The sequence below is a fragment of the Cavia porcellus genome, unplaced genomic scaffold (assembly GCF_034190915.1).
Source record: "Cavia porcellus strain 051 isolate PalLab524CR breed Dunkin Hartley unplaced genomic scaffold, mCavPor4.1 scaffold_2, whole genome shotgun sequence".
In the NCBI taxonomy this organism is placed as follows: domain Eukaryota; kingdom Metazoa; phylum Chordata; class Mammalia; order Rodentia; family Caviidae; genus Cavia; species Cavia porcellus.
The window spans coordinates 111,042,110-111,061,751 of NW_026947485.1; the positions used below are offsets into that span (position 1 = coordinate 111,042,110).

Below are 19,642 nucleotides of genomic sequence, written 5' to 3' on the forward strand. Positions count from 1 at the left end.
TTTATTAATGGTTCAGAAGTAGCATCCTCCACAAGCTTCAACATCCATTTCTTACAGTTCAGACTTACGCACATTTTCCAACTTCTTCTCCTGCACTTCGGAAAATAGTGAAAGACAGTGAAAATGGCTTTATGATAAGCATAATCTTATAATTTTTCAAATTCAAAGGTAACCAAAATTTTTCAAAAAAAGAGCAGATCTCTGTTATTTTATCTATCAGTAATGATTTTCTTAAAATATGTCTTATGATTAATAAAGACATATCAGTGTATAATAACACCCGACGGAAGGCTATGTGGAAAGTAGAAGGAAAAATAAAATTTGGGCCAAGGATATAGCTCATTGGTGCAACACTCGCCTAGCAAGGACAAGGTCATGAATTTGATGCAAAAAAAAAAAAAAAAAAAAAAGGAAGTGGAAGATGAGTGTGTAAAGGGTAGCTGAGAGTTGTCCTGGCAAACACTGCTCACACTTAAAGCTCCAGCTCAGTAAGTTAGGATTCCATGTGCACTGCCATGAGATGTGCAGAGAGGTGCAACTGTAACTCTGCTGAGTGAAAATCCTGATCTAACAGCAGCTACACAACAGCAGATTGACAAGTACACACACTTGACAGAAGACGAATTTCCAGGAAGACCTCTGACCAACTTTGGTTCCACTTGATTGGTTTCACTGGGTTTAGGGTAGGGACAGACATTTTACTCTAATCCTAATGTAAGAATTTTCCTAATCCAGAAAGGCCCATACCTGCTGAACGCCATCGAGGGTCTAGTCACAGACAAGAAGGTGTGGTGTCACCAGTGTTTCCTCCTGCCCAGAAGTAAGACTCTTTTCTTTTATAAAGAAGCTTTCTTTTGTTATTGTGGGAATTAACGTGTGTTACACTGTATAGTGACATTAGCTTGTGAGGCTGAATAAAAATCCAGTATTTCATTGCTTTGTAAAAAGCATTAAGCAACTTCAACTGTGTTGAACTGCAGAGACTTACTATTAGGATTAGCTATTAAACTTAACCAAAATGTAACACCCTAGACAATTAGTCAAAACTAAGGAAAACAATAATACTTACCTCTAATGCATCTCTTATTTTTAGATTTTTCTTATTGGCCACTGATGTTGAGTCTGTTGTTTTGTGTCTGTTCTTTTTTTTCAGACAAATTCATCAAAAACCCATACCTCTGCCACGTAAGTACAGTGAGGTCACAAAGAGTAAAGCTGACAGACCTAGGTTCTGACATATCACTGTCACTTGCAGCTGTGTGGTTCTGGGGTCTTCTCTTGCCTGTTTCCCCATCTATAAGTTGGGACCAAAACTATTTATTTTGTAGAGTTGTTTTGGAAGGTAAATCAACTTCAAACAATTTTTAAACTTTAAAAAAAAATGTTGAGTTAATATTTTACTGGTCATCTCTTTAAAACAAAAAGCAATACAATTGTTATTAAAATAAGTAAAACAACATAGAGAAGTACCTAGTACAGTGGTTGGTACATAGGTCCTCAATAAAAAGCTATTTAATTTAAATCTAAAATACCTTTTTAAAAAACATGTCTATGAAAGGTATCCCAAAAAGAGGATAAAAGCAAATATCTGGATAATTGTCCTAAGGTTAAAAAAAAAACCTTAAAAAAATGTGTTAATCAGATAAGCCTGTTTTATAGAATGTAAGTTCCCCAAACTTCAATTTTTTTTCTATTCAATATAGAGAAAAAAGAGAAAACTACCTTGCATTTATATTTTCTAAACTCACTTTAAGTAAACTTTACTAACTGGTTTTTCTTTTAATTTTGACAATACAAAAGTAAAAATGATTTGGCTATAGAAGTTTATTTTTTTCATTGTTTCTAAGCTGTATTATATCTTTTATTGTTTTTCAACCCAAGTCATTTTTTCAATCATTACTGGTCATCTGCCTTATGTGAGGCACTTTTCCAGTCACAGGAAACACTGATTAATCAAAGACCCTGTCTTATGAAGTTACACTCTGAGGGAGACCAAAATACAAATAAACACACAGATAAACAATATCATATCAGGTAAATGCTAAAGAAAAACAGAGTGGGTGGTGGGCAATGGATGGCAGAGACTACCAGAGGCCATGATGGCTGTTGTTTTAGATGAGGTGAGCTGGGAAGGCCTCTTCTGTAAAATGAGGTACAATTGTTCCTCCCACAAAGAGCTAGGATGAGGACGAAATGAGCTAAACATGTTGAAAACAGCAGTACCTCACATATTTGGAGCTCTAAAAATGTCAGCCATGGGTAATCCTGCAACCGTCCAAATGCAGACCCCACCCTCCACCTGAACAGTGTGCCTCTCGAAGTGCAGCCACCCGTTTACCTTTGCTCCTCACACTGGGCAGTCCTTGCCCCCTGCTAGAAGCCACTCTTCTTTTAGTCCGTTTTGAGACAGCAGAAGCTGCCTTCTTTGAACATCCAGGGCACTCGTGCCTGGAGCCCTTTGTTCCCTCAAACTTAATTCTCCCACAGACTTCTCTGTCTTAACTCTGGACATCTCTGGTTGCTCTGGTCAGAAACCCGACAGTCACCTTGACTCCTCACTTGCCTTCTTGATACACCTTCCAGCTATTCCTTCAACTTGTACCCCAAATCCAGCTTGCCCCTTTCACACTGTGGTGCGTTGTAGGCTATCAGCATTGGCAAGAACACGGGACTGGCCTCTGTTCTCTGCTTCTGCCCCTTCCACTTCTAGTCTGGCACACAGAGTAGCCCTGTAACAAGCACGCAGGTCATGGCACTCCTCCGTTTAAATCCTCCAAAACTTTCAATGTTATGTTCATTAAAGCTGGCGTCCTAGTCAGAAACTGCAAATTCTAGGAATCTAATTGCAGAACCTTCTATTTAACTTCATCCCTTATTCTTGTCCCCTTTTCTCACTACGCTAGTTTCAGTGGTTCTTTTGCTGTTCTTAAAATACTCCAAATTCTTGCCCTGTTTTCTCTGAACATTCTTCCCAGAGATGTTCATATGCTTTCTCCCCCTCTACCCAAGTGGCGTCTCACTGAAGCTTTTCTTCCGTTTACTTTTCTCAGTAGCATTTATGATTCTCTAGCATTGTGTATATATTTACTTTTGTCTCTATCACTTAGTTCAACTCATTAAAATTCAGGATCCAGGAGGCAGGTTATTTTGTTGTTTTGCTTCCACTGTATATCCCCAGTACCTTGATCTACGGCAGCACACAAGAAAGAATGAATGAATATATTTTCTTTATTTACATTTTCTCTGTTTCTAATTCGTTATATCTTTTCTATTTCCTTTGTTTCTACATTTAAAATGTTAAAGTAGTTTAAAGAAAAGATTCTCAAATGCTCTGGCCTCAGGATCACTTTAACACTCTTAAAATCATTGTTGACCTAAAGAACTTGGGTTTATATGTTTCTTTCTATTGGCACATAGTGTATTAAGAATTAAAACTAGAACACTTACATTAACCATTAAAAATAATATTGAACTTACTACATGTTAACATAAATAGCATTTATGAGAAAAAAACGTATTTCCCAAAGAAAAACAATTTAGTGGGATGAGTGGCATTGTTTTGTAAATCATTTTTAATGTCTGGTGTAATAGACTGCTGGGTTCTCCTATTAGTTTTTAATTCAATCTGTTGCAGTATACCTTTATGGTTGAAATGTATGAAGAAAATCAGGTTTCACAGAGATAGATAATTGAAAAGAGTAACAACCTCTTGGAGATTCCCAGGGGTCCTCAGACCACAGTTTGGGAACCATAGTCTTAAGGCTACCTTTAGTTTGTTTGTCTGTACCACCCAGCACAGCAATGAGGCATAGGTATAGTAAATACACAAGAAACAGTGGAGATTAATTGACTTTTCAAACCACTTTTAGGATTTCCTGAAGGCGGGAGCTCAACTGTAGATGGGCCATCCTCTAGTTTTTCATCTAGTTCCACTTTTTCAGAACAGGTATGGTAGAAACTCTTTTTATTTTCTTTTCTCAGAATCAAGATCTTTAAATTGGTTCTTATAGTGCTTCACTTGTCTAATGTGGTTACAGATTGGTACATAAATGTTAGAGCATATTTGGTTTACAGAGATTTCTTATGAACTTAAAATGATTTCATTGGAGCCGGGGATTTAGCTCAGTGGCATAAGTGCTTGCCTAGCAAACGCGAAGTCATGAGTTCAATCCCCATACCAAAAAAAGAAAAAAAAATTTGATTTATACATCATGTTTCAGGTACATAGGTATGTAAAAATAGTTCACAAAATAATAAAGCTAAGCTCATGCTAGCCTGGGTCACTAGCTGTCCCTGTTACCCCAAGTGACTGCTATCAGTCAGTAGCTAGTTATCAAACAGTATGAACCATGGATCTCACTAAATTGTTACCATAAACTAAAGGAAAGGTCTTCTGAGTACAGAGTTTGGATGAAGGCTTAAGAATAGACCTTATAGCTTAAGGTAGTTTATGTACTGTCATTTGCTGAGGGATACAAAAATACTTATGTTTTTACAATGACTAAGACTCTCATTCCATTTATTCTAAGTTGTATTTCAGATGCCCTAAATAACAAGTATGTTACTCAAAAATAGCAAAGTAATGTGTTTTTTGTTGTTGTTTGTTTTTCTCTCACATAGATTTTATTTAAACTTTGTAATTTCCTCAGAATGTACCTGTTAAGAGGTTTGTGATATTGAAACACATAAAAGACATCATAGTTTAAGGAGCAAGAAATGATTCTGCCTGCACTTGAAGAGTCTCTCTGAGTTTACAGTGTTAGGGTTAGGGTTAGTGTTTTACATAAAAATGTGAAATGGAAATCATAGCATGTATCTTCTTACTTTCAAAGAAAGTGTGGTTCATTATTTGCAAGAATCAAATAAGATAATATTCATGAAATACTTTAGAGACTATGAAGCACCTCGAAAAAGCAACAAGAATAAGAATACAATGGAAGGAGAAACTGTAGTTTATTTAGGAGAAAGAATAAATGGTTTGAGAAACTAGTGGGATTTAGTTATGTTCAACCACTAAATTTAGCAGCTAAGCTCAAATAGGAAAGTGGCAGTGACAAAACCAGTGACTACTTGTCCCTGTTACCCCAGTTGACTGCTACCAGTAGCTAATATGGTTGGCCAAGGGAAGCACCAATTTCATTTTAATATTATAGTGCAAATATTGGTTCCTGTCTCCATCATGGAAATTGAGTCTTTGTTACCCGGGCACAGAAGTGCAAGAGTCCTTTAAAAAACAGCTCATGCCTAACAAAGCTTCTGTTTCCCAGGAAGCTGACCTCCACTATAAGCCATGGTATGCTGGTGCCTGCGACCGAAAGTCAGCTGAAGAGGCATTACACAGATCCAACAAGGTCTGATTGACTTTTAAGTTTCATTTTGTGCTCTCAGCCTGTAATAGCACAGCTGCTATCCTGATAAGTGCTAATTAAGCACCTATAACAATTATGGGTGCCGGGCTCTTTTCCTATATTTACTCAGGAGGAGCCATCATCATCCTCTTTGCTCTTTGTTTCCCCATCTCCTCTCTACTTGTCCTTTCATCTCAAGACTCCAGTGCCTCCCTTGCTCTCTGAAAAGAAGAAGTTTCTGGAAAGCTTGGTGCTACATAAGCTTCATCCAGAAATGAGCAGTGGCTGGCTATTTTCTTCCTCCCTTCTCACATTTTTATATATTTTTTAAAATTGCACCTTGGTCAGAATATATGACATTTACATAGTGTTTGTTCCTATTTTTATTTTAGTTCTAACTCCACAATTAAACAAATTAATGATGCCCATCTGTCCTTTGCTGGCTTTTCCAGTTGTTTCTTGTTTGATGAAGTGTACTTCTTGGGAATTCTCAGGTAGAACAGTGCTTACAATATACCTTGAGGCCTGGTGCATTAAAAGCTGTTTTGTTCATAGCCTGATATTTGGAGGAAATGCTAGCTGAATAGAAAGGCCTCGGGCTGAATTTTTAGACATTGAGTTGCTGGATTGCCTGGCTCTGTATGAGGCTCTTGAGAGCCTGATACTGATGTTACTTTCTTGCCCTTGCATATAATTTGATACTTTAGCCTGAAGGCACTGAAAAGTTGTTGTCCTCTTTTTCAAAGTATAATTTTGTTACCAGAATATGTCTCTAAGATTGTTCCAGGTTGATTTCTTCAGGTAGGCAGCCTTTTCAATACACAGATCTAAGTTTTCTCTTATATCCAATAGTTTTTCTTATAGTCTTAAAAGATAGTTCTAATCCATTCTTTTCTTTTTTTCTTCAAAGACTTGTATTACACATATTCTAGATCTTGTTTGTCATGCTTCATCTCATACACTCTATTGTACTTCTTTTATTAACTCTCATTTTAAAAAATATTTTGGTTGTTTTCACACCTTTCTTTAGTGTCATATACACAATATAAACACTATTTGAGGCTGGGTTAGTCCTTGGGAACCTTATTTCTTTATTTCTGAGATAAGTTTATTTTTCTTCAGTTTCTTTCTTGAGTCTGATCAACTCTGGCTGCAGTTCTTCGTGTTTGCTGTCCATTTTATCCATAATTTTTGAACTTAAAATTCTACAATACTTCTATAAAACATGCAATAAAAATTGGAATATTACATTATAGAGTGTTTTCTGCTTTAATGTATATTTTTTGGATAGAGAATTGTTGCCAACCAAAAGTTTTAATTCTTGACTTCTATCTTTTCACAGTACTTTTGAATGGAATTTACTTAATTATTTCATTCATAGGTAACTTGTGAATGTGGCTCCTAGTATGGGATTTTCTCTAGGTTTTAGCATATTGTGTGGCCTATTGCACATTTCTAAATCCTATAAAATTAACACTTTAGTTAACACATAGAAAAGTTAGTATTGACCTCACTCAGGATTTTTTATGAGCTATAAATTTTCTATATTTTACTGACCTATTTTCCTGGAAAGTAATAAAACAAACTCTAACCAAGAATAAAAAATACTGTAGCTAGGGAACATAGATATTCATAAATTGAATTTCTAGCCTATAGAAATATAAGCAAAACTAACTATAATTGTGCTTTTCTTTTATTGAACAGGATGGATCATTCCTTATTCGAAAAAGCTCGGGCCATGATTCCAAACAGCCATATACATTAGTTGTATTCTTTAATAAGCGAGTGTATAATATTCCAGTGCGATTTATTGAAGCAACAAAACAATATGCTTTGGGAAGAAAGAAAAATGGTGAAGAGGTCAGTAATTTCTCTTTTAATTCAGCTCTGTAACCATGCACTGAGCATAATGACATCAGATTGCATTAGTACTGCAGATAAAGAAAAGGGATACAAGAATACTTAGTCCTAGGCTTGCACACACTTCTTAAATAGAGTATAAGATATAATGCTATATTGGGAAAAATACTATATTGGGATAATATATCCTATAAGAAACAGCAAAGAAACACAAAAGGATGATGTGATATATGCCCTAATCCTTGCATCCAGTTACTTACTAAGGTCAAACTGACCTATAGTATTAGTCTAGGAGGCATCTAAGTTAAGGCTGAAATACTAAAGCTTTAAAAATCAAGGTCATGGTCTAGGGCACCAAAGATTTGGAATATCAACTCAGGTGCCAAGTTAGGAGACCAGGGAAGAAGCCAGAAGAGATGCAGAAGTTGATCTGAAACACTAGACAATGACTCTTGGACCAAAATGAGTTTATAGGCCTGTGGTATGAAAAAAAAAATCATGTAGGTCTTAAAAGTATCCACCAGATGCTAACTTCAGTGCCTCTTTAATCTGGATCAATATCAAAGTTTAGCATATCTCAGTTTAGCTAGCCTGTTCCCATAAATGAGCCCTGAAATAAGAACTGATATAATCCATGAATGGTCCAGAAAGAGTGATAGTTGTTCTGGTCCAAATGATGGGCTGAATTTGGGTCAGTATAATGAAAGTAAGAGGGAAAAATAAGTGTGGAATATAACCTAAGCAGAAAAACAGCATAAACAAAGTTCAAAGTAGGAAATACTTAACAGGGAGTAATGGTGCATACTATAAGTCAAGTCAATAGGCTGAGCAGAGGTTCACAAGTTTGCATCTAACCTGGGCAACTGAGCAACTTAGCAAAACCTGTACCAAAATAAAAATAAAGAAGGACTGAGGATGTAGCTCAGTGCAAAGGTTCTTGATTCAGTCCTTAGTGCTACAAAAACAAAAGCAACACCAACAGTGTACTTTTTTTCAATATTTTTTCAAAAGGAACCAAGTCTATTATCAGAAAGCACACTTGTTGAAAAGTGTTACAGTTAGCAAAGTGTCAGACTTCTACACTGGATAAAGAGAGCTACTATGTCTTGTTCATCTTTGCTCATCTTTTCAGAATGCTGAACATCCAAATGGGAAATGAAAATTCTGATTATGTGATATCAGTTGTGTCTATATTTTTTCGAGCATGTGAACTTTTAAAAAGTTTTTTTTATTTTATTAGTACATATTAGCAGTACACAATGTTTATGTTCCTTATTGATACATGTACATAACACATCTTAATTTCTTTTTTCAGCCCCTTCCCCTCCCTGCCTTCATCTTTTGATCTCCTTATGTAAGGAAGATCTATCTCCTTGTTACTTATTATCTATTCTTTATTTTGCTCTTTATTTATATTCTGGGCTTCTCATACAAGAGAAACATACAATATTTAATCTTGCATGTCTGATTTATTTCACTTAACATTATGGTTTCAAAGTGTATCCATTTTCCTACAAAGACTCAAGTTTATCTTTCTTTATGCCAGAGTAGCACTTCAAAAGGAACCTTTCTTCACTGTTGGTGGGAATGTAAACTAGTATTGCCACTAAGGAAATCAGTATGGAGATTCTTCAGAAAACTAAAAATAGAAATTCCATTGACCCAGCTGTTATCCTTCTAGGTATTTTCTCCTCAAAATTAAAGACATTATATTACAATGATACATGTATACTTGTGTTTATAATAGTGAAATATTGGAAGTGGCCTATGTGTCTACATTTTAAAAGTCCAAGTTGACATCTGTGCATATATGAGTTAGTAATGTAACCAGTTGATTCATTGTCTAACTTAGTTATTTTGGCACTGTATGATACACTATGGAGTAATTTTCTAGCTATACTAAAGTGACACTAAAGTGACAACTGCCACTTTAGTTTATTGGCCATGATGTTTGAGTTATGAAACGTTGATTTTCTGTGCATATATATCTCAAATACACTGAATTAATGTGAATAGAGAAAAACTGAGGGGAAACTTCAGTTAACTATGCCTAATTCATCTTTCTATTAAATTACAAATATCCCTAATTCCACTTCCTACTTCAAATGGTTCAAGTCCCTCCTAGAAACATTTCAGTCCCTAAATATTTAGTCCCCAAATATTCAAAGTCACAAATATTCAAAGCAATATTCAAAAAATATTCAGGCCCTGACTAAATATAATGTGTTGGTTATTAGTGTAAGTGTAGCAACTCTCTTCTGTGTGTCCTGAGTTCAAAACACATTGTTTTTACTTGGAATCCACTTCCGAGAAGTTGTGCTACTTCGGTTTCTGATCCTTTAGTCTACAAATTTAACTTCCAACTGCATTTGGTTGAATATCATGTTATACCAAACAAACAGAATAAAAATATCATGGGATCACCTGGGGCTGAATGACTGAAGAGGAAATAAGAAAGAAATAGTATTTGAAGGTTCCTTCTCTTTCCTCTTCCTCCTCTAAGAATATCCAGGTAGCTAAAAGATGACTGGTATTTCATTTGAAAAATGTGACCAATTTTATGAATATTTTACTTTATTAAATATGGAGATTTTTGGAAGGCTTTGAAACGATTAATTAAGGCTTCTTAAAATTTTTATTCCAAATGTTTGTCTTTATCTGAAAAATTAAGAGACAATAAAATATATTGATACTAATTACTAAATTCATGGCACATGGAACAATTACTGCTTTTAAAAATGATTCTGAATAGGGGTTGAGGATTTAGCTTAGTGGCATAAGCACCTGCCTTGCAAGCAGGCGGTCGTGAGTTCGATCCCTGGTACCGATTTAAAAAAAAAAGTTAGAAAAAAAATGATTCTGAATGCATTTACTCCGTGACTGTGAACCTGTAATACTTTGTATACTCAATGCGTTTCACTTCATAGTCTGTGTTACACTTAGTAGTCTTTCATTTTAAAACTTTGGTCACTTTTAAGAATAAAATTTGTTATATCCCTAAACTAAAACTCATAGAAATATGAAAAAATAAATATGTATGGTGAAAACCCAGCATGAAATTTCATTATTAATTAGGCAGTAAGTTAGTTCTAAGCTTACTAGTAGTCAAACATAGTTAGAAATATAAGAATTTATAAACCTTTTTTTACTTGTTCAAAAAAAAGAAAACAAAAGCAAAACATAAACTTATCTTAAAAATAACTTTTTCCCTAATACTAAATTCTGAGGTTAATTCTGTAGAGAATTTCACCATATAATAGTTTCATATTTGACTCTAAATATAAAGCAAATTTTAAAATATTATATCATAATTCCATGAAGTAATTTCTCGAAGCAGTTAAGCTTATAGAGCCTTTGAATGTGTTTTGAGTCTTACTAAATATACAAAAGTCCAGAATCTGCCACTCTGAAGATTATAGCCTTTGTAAAACTAGATTTTTGGGGAGCAGAATGTCATGTGGGACCCAACGGCCTATTCATTTGAGAAAGTAGAAGATGTGAACAGTAGAGCATGAAATTAACATAAATTTCAATGTCTAATTCATCTGTTTTTTCTCTCTCTAGTATTTTGGAAGTGTTGCTGAAATCATCAAGAATCATCAACACAGTCCCTTAGTTCTTATTGACAGTCAGAATAACACAAAAGATTCTACCAGACTGAAATATGCAGTTAATGTTTCATAAAAGAAAAAGAATGTCAGAGTAATTGCATCACACATTTTCTCTGAGCCTTTCCTCTTGAGAAAAGTCCCCAAACTTCATATTTTGGATTAGGAATTACAACTAATAAAATGGAACAACAAGGCAAATATTAAGGTAGACATCCACTCTTTTATAAGTTGCCTGCAGGAACTTCATCTGTTCGTTGTCTGACCTTATGAACTAATATCTGGGAAAGTTGAGTTCTCATAGTACTAGTATTCTCCAAATAAATGTATTGAAAAGAAACAGGTATAAAACATTTTCATCATATAAAAAATACTACGAATTATACTCTTGTATAAATAAATCTACTGGAAATTTAGGCCTCCACAATGGCCACTGGTACATGACTGTAGCTTGGCTATTTCAATGCTTGACAATTATGTTTTCTTTAAATATGCAAAAAATAAAATATAGGTAATATATGGTATTTGTAAATATAGATTAGTGGGTATAATAATTCTGTGTGTCTGTGTTTGTGTGTGTGTGTAGCCATGGGAAATTTAGCTAGAAATGAACTTTCTAAAAGTTCTCTAGGATTTCATTGTTATATTTGTTTATCAAAGATAATTGTAGCCATTCAAAGATCCAATGAAAAATGGGCATCTGAGATGATTACACACTTCTCAGTTGAAGAAATACAAATGGCAAATAAATACATGAAAAAATGTTCATCATCATTACTCATTAGAGAAATGCAAATTAAAACAACACTGAGATTCCATCTCACTCCAGAAAGAATGGCCAGGATCAAGAAAACTACCAACAACAAATGCTGGAGAGGCTGTGGGGGAAAAGTAACTCTCCTGCACTGTTGGAGGGAGTGTAGACTGGTGCAACCACTGTGGAGGTCAGTCTGGAGATTTCTCAGAAAGCTGGGATTGGAGGTCCCATTTGTTCCAGGTATCCTACTTCTAGACATATTCCCAGAACTGAAAACATCATACCACAGTGATATATGTGCACCCATGTTTATAGCAGCACCATTTGTAATAGGCAGATCTTGGAAACAACCTAAGTGTCCATCAACTGCAGAACGGATAAAAAAGTTGTGGTGTTTTTATGCAATGGAGTACTACTCAGCTATAAAGAATGATCACATTGAGATATTTATAAATAAATGGGCACAGCTTGAGACCAATACTCATAAGTGAAATAAATCAAACTCACATGTATAAATTCCGGATAGTTTCCCTAGTGTAAGAAATGTTAAGAATACATAAAAGTATGTGGTAAACATGATTCCCCATTATATTGCTTTGTAGCCTTATAATGTTTTCATTAATTGGAATGGTTCTATTCTGGATTGTTTGATTTTATTGCCTGTGATGGTGTGAATAGTTATTTTGAAGAAAATAAGACAATATAATACCTAGTGCTGATATAATATCATCTTATTTTGAAGGCCCATGAAGCTTTTTTTCTTCTGTCTCTATCAGTTTATCATGTTGTATCTTATTGGATTTTATTATATGTGATAATACAAAAATTTGTAAACAAAATTTTTTATAGACAAGGAGATAATATAGAAACCATTGTTCATTTTATGTTAGTTGTTTCTAAATACCCTGTAATACTTTCATTCTCTTGAATGGTTTTACACTGTCATGTTGTGTTTGATGCTATAATATATGAAGTTATACTCAAATATTTCAAGGAGACACTATGGTAGCTACTGTTATGTCGGGTTATCTTGTGGTGAAACACTATGTTGCCTAAATTGTTCTGTTCTGACCTGTGTTGTTATCTCCTCTTTTATCTTAATCTCCTTGTTTCTTTTAATTTAAAAAAAGATAATTATAACCTTTTTGATCTGCATGTGTATTAAATAGAATCTAAACTTGATTCAAAATAGGTTCAAAATAAGATGACAGCAAAATTAGGTGGTAAAGCTAATTCCCATAGAACAAGAGCAGAAAAACAGATATTGATGAACACTAAAAAAATATACAGTTGTGAGTGTTCATGTCCAAGGTCTTATATCAACTGAGAAATGTTTTGCTCTTTGTCATATCAAAGCCTTTCTCTTGCTGAGTATAACACTGAAATGATAAACCAGTTACTTAACGCTAGTAATTGGAAACACACTTGATTACTGAATAAGATAGTCTCAAAGCATTTTGAAAGAACATAAAGTGTTTCAAGCCCTAAAAGAAAATAACTTCCATCGCAGACTGATACATCCTGCAGAAGTATCTTTCAAACCTGATGGAACACTTCAAGGAAATTCATGACCACCAAACCAGCATTTATATCTCAAGAATATACTAGCAAGAGATAATGAAGCTAACAGTATCCTAAGCTCTAACAGAATCAATATACCAGGCAAGATGAGCAGTTAAGTAGGAGAGGAAAGAAAAAGAGAATCAGCAACAGAAAAATAATTCAATGACAGAAATAAGTCATATTTTTCCATATTAATTCTCAATGTCAGTGATCTCAATTTCCCCAAAGAGACATATTAGTGAGTGGATCAAATAACAAAACCCAATGATACGCAGTATATACGAAATACATTTAACCCAAAAGAAATTTCACATACTAAAATGAAAGACTAGAAAATAATAGTTCATGCAATGAGAACTCAAGAGAAAGCAGTAGTAGCTATGTTATTTTCACACAAAGTGAACATCAAGCCTAAACTCATCTGAAGAGATAAAGAAAGTCACTAAATACTGGTTTAAGAATTCAACAGGAAGAGACAACAATTATAAATATACATGCACCAAGCACTGGCAATTCATAAAACAAACCATTAGACAGACAATATCGGGCATCATCAACACAATTATAGTAGGGTACCTCACTGTCACAAATAGACCAAAAGTACTCAACAAAGAAATTTCAGATTTGTACCAAACCTCCATACACATAGATATCTACAGAGTGTTCTGCCCAACAACAGGACACACATTCTTCTCTGCAGCAGATAGAACTTTCTCCAAAATAGACTACCTCCGGGGGCTGGGGATTTAGCTCAGCGGCATAAGCACCTGCCTTGCAAGCAGGCAGTCGTGAGTTCGATCCCTGGTACCGATAAAAAGTTAAAAAAAGTTAAAAAAAAATGATCCAAAATAGACTACCTCCTAGCCAATAAAGATTGCTTAAGGAAATGCAAAAGAACTGACATTATCCCAGGTACATTATCAGATCATAATACAAAGACACTAGAAATCAAGGACAAAAGAGAACACAGAAATTATATAAGCTCATGGAAATTAAACAATACACTCTTGAATAACAAATAGGTTACAGAACAAATCAAGTAAAAAATTTGACAGTTTCTAGAATCAAATGACAAGACCAGTGCAATATACCAAAATTCATGGGTCTTAATGAAAGCAATCCTAAGAGGGAAGTTTATAGCTGTGAATACTTACATCAGAAAAAAGAGTGATCCCAATTAAATAACCTAATGATGCACCTCAAGGTCTGAGACAATCCAGAACAATCCAAATCCAAAGCTATTACAAGGAAGGAAATAATGATTAGAGAAGAAATTTGTGAAATTGGGACTAAAAAATAATGAATCAGAGAGCTGTTTCTTTGAAACAATAAACAAAATAGACAAATCCTTGTACAATATTACTAAGAAAGGAATGAAAATTCCCAATTCAATAATATTATATACGAAAAAGGAAAAATCATAATGGACACTTCTGCAATCCAGAAGATCATCTATAACAACTTTGAAATCCTGTACTCCACTAAACTGGAGAATTCAGAAGAACTATATAGATTCCTAGACATATATGAATTGCCAAAACTGACCCCCAAAATATGAAAATTTAATAATCCAATACCAAGCAATGAAATTGTGATAGTAATTTTTAAAAAACTTACCAACTAAGAAAAACCCAGGTCCTAATATATTCACTGCTGAATTCCGCAAGAATTTCAGGGAAGGGCTGCAGATATTGCTCACCAGCATAAATGCCTGCCTAACAAGTGTGAGGTCCTGAGTTTGATTTCCAGTACCAAAAAAAAAAAATTCATGGAAGATCTAAGCCCTACATATCTTCAACTGCTTTAATGAAATTGAAAGGAAAAAGTTCTTCCAAACTCATTTCTGAATATCAACATCACTTGTGATTCCAAAATGAGATAAAAACCACACTAAAGAAAATTACAAGCCAGTCTCCTTAATGAACACAGAAGCAGAAATCCTGAAACGATAATTGGCAAATGGAATGCAACAAGTCATCAAAAGGATCATATATCCTGACCAAGTAGGTTTCATTCCAGCAACAAATGGATGGTTCAACATATGTGAATCAGTAAATGTAATAAAGTAAGTCCCTGACTTACAAACATTCAAGTTGTAAAATTTCATTATGTGCTTTATAAGACTCATGTTTCTGGCTTACAAATGAATCTGACTTACAAACAATTCTCTTAGAACAGAACTTGTTTTTAAATCAGGGATTTACTGTACACCATAAATAGAAGCAAGGGCAGAAACCACATGATCATATCAGTAGATGCATAAAAGTTTTTGACAAAACCCAACATCTATTCATGATAAAAACTTTGAAGAAAAGAGGTATAGAAGGACTTCATTTCAGTCAGTCTAATAAAAGCCATTGATGACCTGCTGCCAACATCATATTAAATGCAGAAAAACTAAATGTTTTTCCACTGAAATCAGAAACAAGAGAAGAATGTCCACTATAACAACTCTTGTTCCATATAGATTTTGGAAAAGGTAGCCAGAGTAATCAAGCAAGAGAAAGAAATAAAAGAGATATATGTAAGAAAAGAAAAAAGTCAAATTACCATTTTATAGACCCCCCCAAAAAAATCCACCACCAAAAGAGTTTTAGAATTAATAACCAAACTCAACAATGTATTAGGATACAAAATAAAATGCAATGGCACACAGCTATCAGTAGCATACCCATACACCAATAAGGAACTTGCTGAGAAAGAAATTAGGAAAAAAGTAACATTTACAATAACATCAAAAAATTAAATACTTTGAAATTACACTAACCAAGAAAGTGAAAGACATCTCTCTACAATGAAAACTATGGTTCTCTGAAGAAAAAGATTGAAGAGGATATCAGAAAATGGAAAGATATCTTATTTCCAGATAGAATCAATATAGTCAAAATGTCCATACTTTTAAAACCAATACACAGATTTAATAGAATCCTCTCCAAAATAACAGCAGTTCTCACAGAACTAGAGAAAAGAATCCTAAAATTCAAATAGAACGAAAATAGATCTAGAATAGCAAAAACAATCTTGGGTAACAAAAACCAAGCAGCAGGCATCACAATCTCAGATTTCAAGTTATATTACAAAGCTACAGAGATAAAAACAGCACAGTCCTGTTACAGAAACAAATATATGGATCAGAGGAACAGAATAGAGGCTGCAAGAGGGGAAGAAAAACCAGGCACATTTACCTATCTGGTGTTTGACAAAGGAACCAAAAATATACATTGGAGGAAGGATAGCTTCCTTAATAAATGGTTCTAGGAAAACTGGCCATCTACATGCCAAAGATTGAACCTAGATCCATGTTTCTCATCATGTACTAAACTAAAATCAAAGCAGATCAAAGATGTAAATATCAAAACAAAAATAACCTGCTGGAAGATAACATAGGTAAAACTCTTGAAGTCATAGATACAGATGAGGACCCCAATAGTACAAGAAATAACACTAAGAACCATCAATGAGATCATGTCAAATTAAAAACTACTGCACTATAAAGGAAACAATCAACAGAATGAAAAGAAAACCTAAAGAATGGAAAAAAATTTTTTGCCAGCTGTTCCTTAAACAGAGGACTAATGTTTCGATGATACAAAAAACTCAAAAAATTAGACCTCCAAAATAAAAATCCTGATCAAAAATGGGCAACTGAAAAGAAATTTCTTGGAGTAAGCACAAAAGGCCAATAAATACATAAAAAATGTTCACTATCACTGGATACTAGAGAAATGCAAATTAAAACAACAGTGTGATTCCATCTTACCGCAGAAAGAATGACTATCATCAAGAAATCAAATAATAACAAAACTGGAGAAGCTATAGGGGAAAGGAACTATTTTACACTGCTAGTGATAGTGTAAATCAGTATAACCATTATGAAAATTAATATGGAAAATCCTCAAACTAAAAATAGAAATTTCATTCCCCTTTTTAGGTATCTTCCTGAAAGAGATAAGAGCATCATATTACAGCAATACATACATGTTCATGTTTATAGCAGCACAATTGATAATAGTTAAGGAAGCCAAATTTCCTCACTTAAAGGTGACAGTAATCTAATTTAACCCTTTGAAGAAGTAAAATTTGTAAAAATACCCTCTCTTTCATTCCTAATATTGGTAATATACATTTACTTTTTTTCTTTTTTTTTAATCACTCTGGCTAAAGTTTTATAAATTGTATTTATTTTTTATTTTAAAGAGTAAAGCCCAATAAAACACAACAGTAAAGCCAACCAAAGCCTTTCATTGTTTTAGTACTCATGCTGAGGGCGATCTGGCTTCTCACTTCCTAGGCCCTGCATGGTTTGTGTGACTTAGCGGAAGGGTGAACAGGCTATAAAGTATATTAATCTTTTCAAAGTATCCAGTTTGGGTTTTACTAATTTTCTCTCGTTCATTTTTCTTTTGAAAGAAGGAAAGTTTATTTGGTGTATAGTCTGTGGAGGTTTCAGTCCAAAATCAGCTCCAAGGTAGGGTGGCATGGCACAGGGGCAGCGGTTCAGGGTAGCCGAAGACAAGAACAAAAGGTGCGGGCGTGGGGGCAGCCTCTTTTCCTCCCTTATACTGTAAGCAGGCCACCAGCACTGGGGGAGGTGTGGCACTCACTCTTGCACAGCTGAGGATTTTACAGTGAGGACCTTAGACCCCTTCAGAGTCACTTAAATTTCTGGGTTTTTTTAAAATTTTATTTTAAAGAGGATAAAACCAAGGAAAATAAAACAGAATAAAACCAATCAAGATAAACTAGTGTAAGTGATACAGGACTTCAAAACCTTACAAAATCAGCAATGTTTACCATAATGCCTCTTGTCTTCAAAATAGCTGCAGATAACTTTGGACACTGTAAAAATCAAACAGAACAGAATAGAGTAGAACAATAAAAACAAATCAATGAATGCAATAAAAGACTTCAAAATATGCTAATAGTAAATCCAAAATGGCTACCATATGTGTTGCTATCTTTGAAATAGCTGCTCCTGCCATCACATTGAACATAAACCAAACAAAAGAGAATAAAACCCAACCCAAGAAAATGATGAAAATGCTACAGCTTCCAGGTGAGGATCACCTCCTTGGGAGGCCTGGTTCTATCCCCCTACATTGTATATGAGTGGCCCTGGCTCAAGGAGAGAGGCTTAGTTGTGGCTGTCCCCACTTCAGCAGCAGCCTGTGCATGTGATGGGTTCCAGGCGGGACACCTCCTCCTGAGGCCTGGTTCTCTCCGCCCACAGTCCATGATCATTTGTTTTTCTATCCACTGTGGAAATTACTGTGGAAATGCCTTTATTATATCCTTCCTTCTTTTTACTTTGGGTGTAATTTACCATTCTCTGCATACTTTGCTAAGATGGATGCTTGTGTGTTTTTATTTTCTAGTGTAAGTATTTAAAGCTGAAAATTTCTCTCCCATGTATAGTTTTAGTGACATCCAACAAATTTTGGTTAAGTTTTCTAATTTTCATTTAATTCAAAATATTTTGAAATTTCTCTTGTGGCTTCTTCGTTAGACTCATTGGTTAATCAAAAATGTGCTGCTTAATTTCCAAATTTTTTTTTTATTTTTCAAATTTTTTTGACCTTAATTTTTAATTGGGCTCTGCTGTGGATAGAAAATATACTCTGCATGAATTCAGTCTTCTTAAATTCATTGAAAACTGTAACAATATAAAGGATGTTCGTATCAACTTGTAAGTAACAGGCACATTCTGCAATTCTAGGGTATTCAATAAACGTCATTTTGCTCATGATGATATTGTTCAAGTCTTTTATGTCCTTAGAAATTTTTCTTTTTGGTTACTTGTTTTATTAGTTACTGAGTGAAAGGTGTTAAAATATTTAACTCTTAATTGTGGATTTATTGATATCTCTATAGTTCTCTCAGTTTTACTTCATGCATTTTGAAGCTTTGGTATTATATACACAGATTTTTAGAACTGTTATCTCTTTTTAATGAATGCATCTCTTTACCTTCAGTAATTTCCTTTGTTCTGAAGTGTATATTGTATTGTCCTGAGAATTTCTGCCTTTTCATGTGATATTTATATAATTTACATATAATATAACTCTGATACAGTTGGGTTTCAATATTCTATCTCCCCATTCATTTTCTGTATTTTTCTACCCATTTTTTCCCTTTTGTCCCTACTTTCTGTTGGATTTAGGTTTTTTTAAAAAAATCAATTTTATTTTTAATATTGACAGCATCTATATTATTAAATGTTTGCTGTTGGATATGCAAACATATGTTGAGCTTATCACAATTTATCTTCAAATACAGTACTATACTATCACTCTCCCTCCACTGAGTTTGTACTACTGTTATTGTATATTTTTATTTCTACAAGTAATAAATCCTATTATTTTTTACTTCCAAATTATTTTTAATTTCCTTAAAAGAAACAAAACAGTGAGAGAAAGATCCAGTTTTCTTAATTCCTTTATTTGTATCAAATTTGCCTAATTTAGAAACTTGGAAATTTTCTCTTAACATTTAATGTAGAGAAACTT

The 19,642-nt window shown here is 34.1% G+C and overlaps 1 protein-coding gene across 5 annotated transcripts in view; it reads left to right on the plus strand.

Annotated features, from left to right (window-relative positions):
• The window catches only part of Blnk (B cell linker), a 102,630-nt gene extending 89,913 nt beyond the window's left edge, over window positions 1–12,717 (plus strand). For all 5 annotated transcript variants that reach the window (XM_063245147.1, XM_063245143.1, XM_063245144.1 and 2 more), the window contains 6 exons: window positions 736–820; window positions 1,154–1,185; window positions 3,870–3,946; window positions 5,268–5,351; window positions 7,053–7,208; window positions 10,773–12,717. In XM_063245147.1, coding sequence (XP_063101217.1) covers window positions 736–820; window positions 1,154–1,185; window positions 3,870–3,946; window positions 5,268–5,351; window positions 7,053–7,208; window positions 10,773–10,892 — 554 coding nt within the window. In that variant the 3' untranslated portion in view covers window positions 10,893–12,717. The remainder of the gene's footprint in view (window positions 1–735; window positions 821–1,153; window positions 1,186–3,869; window positions 3,947–5,267; window positions 5,352–7,052; window positions 7,209–10,772) is intronic.
• Window positions 12,718–19,642: the final 6,925 nt, after the last annotated feature.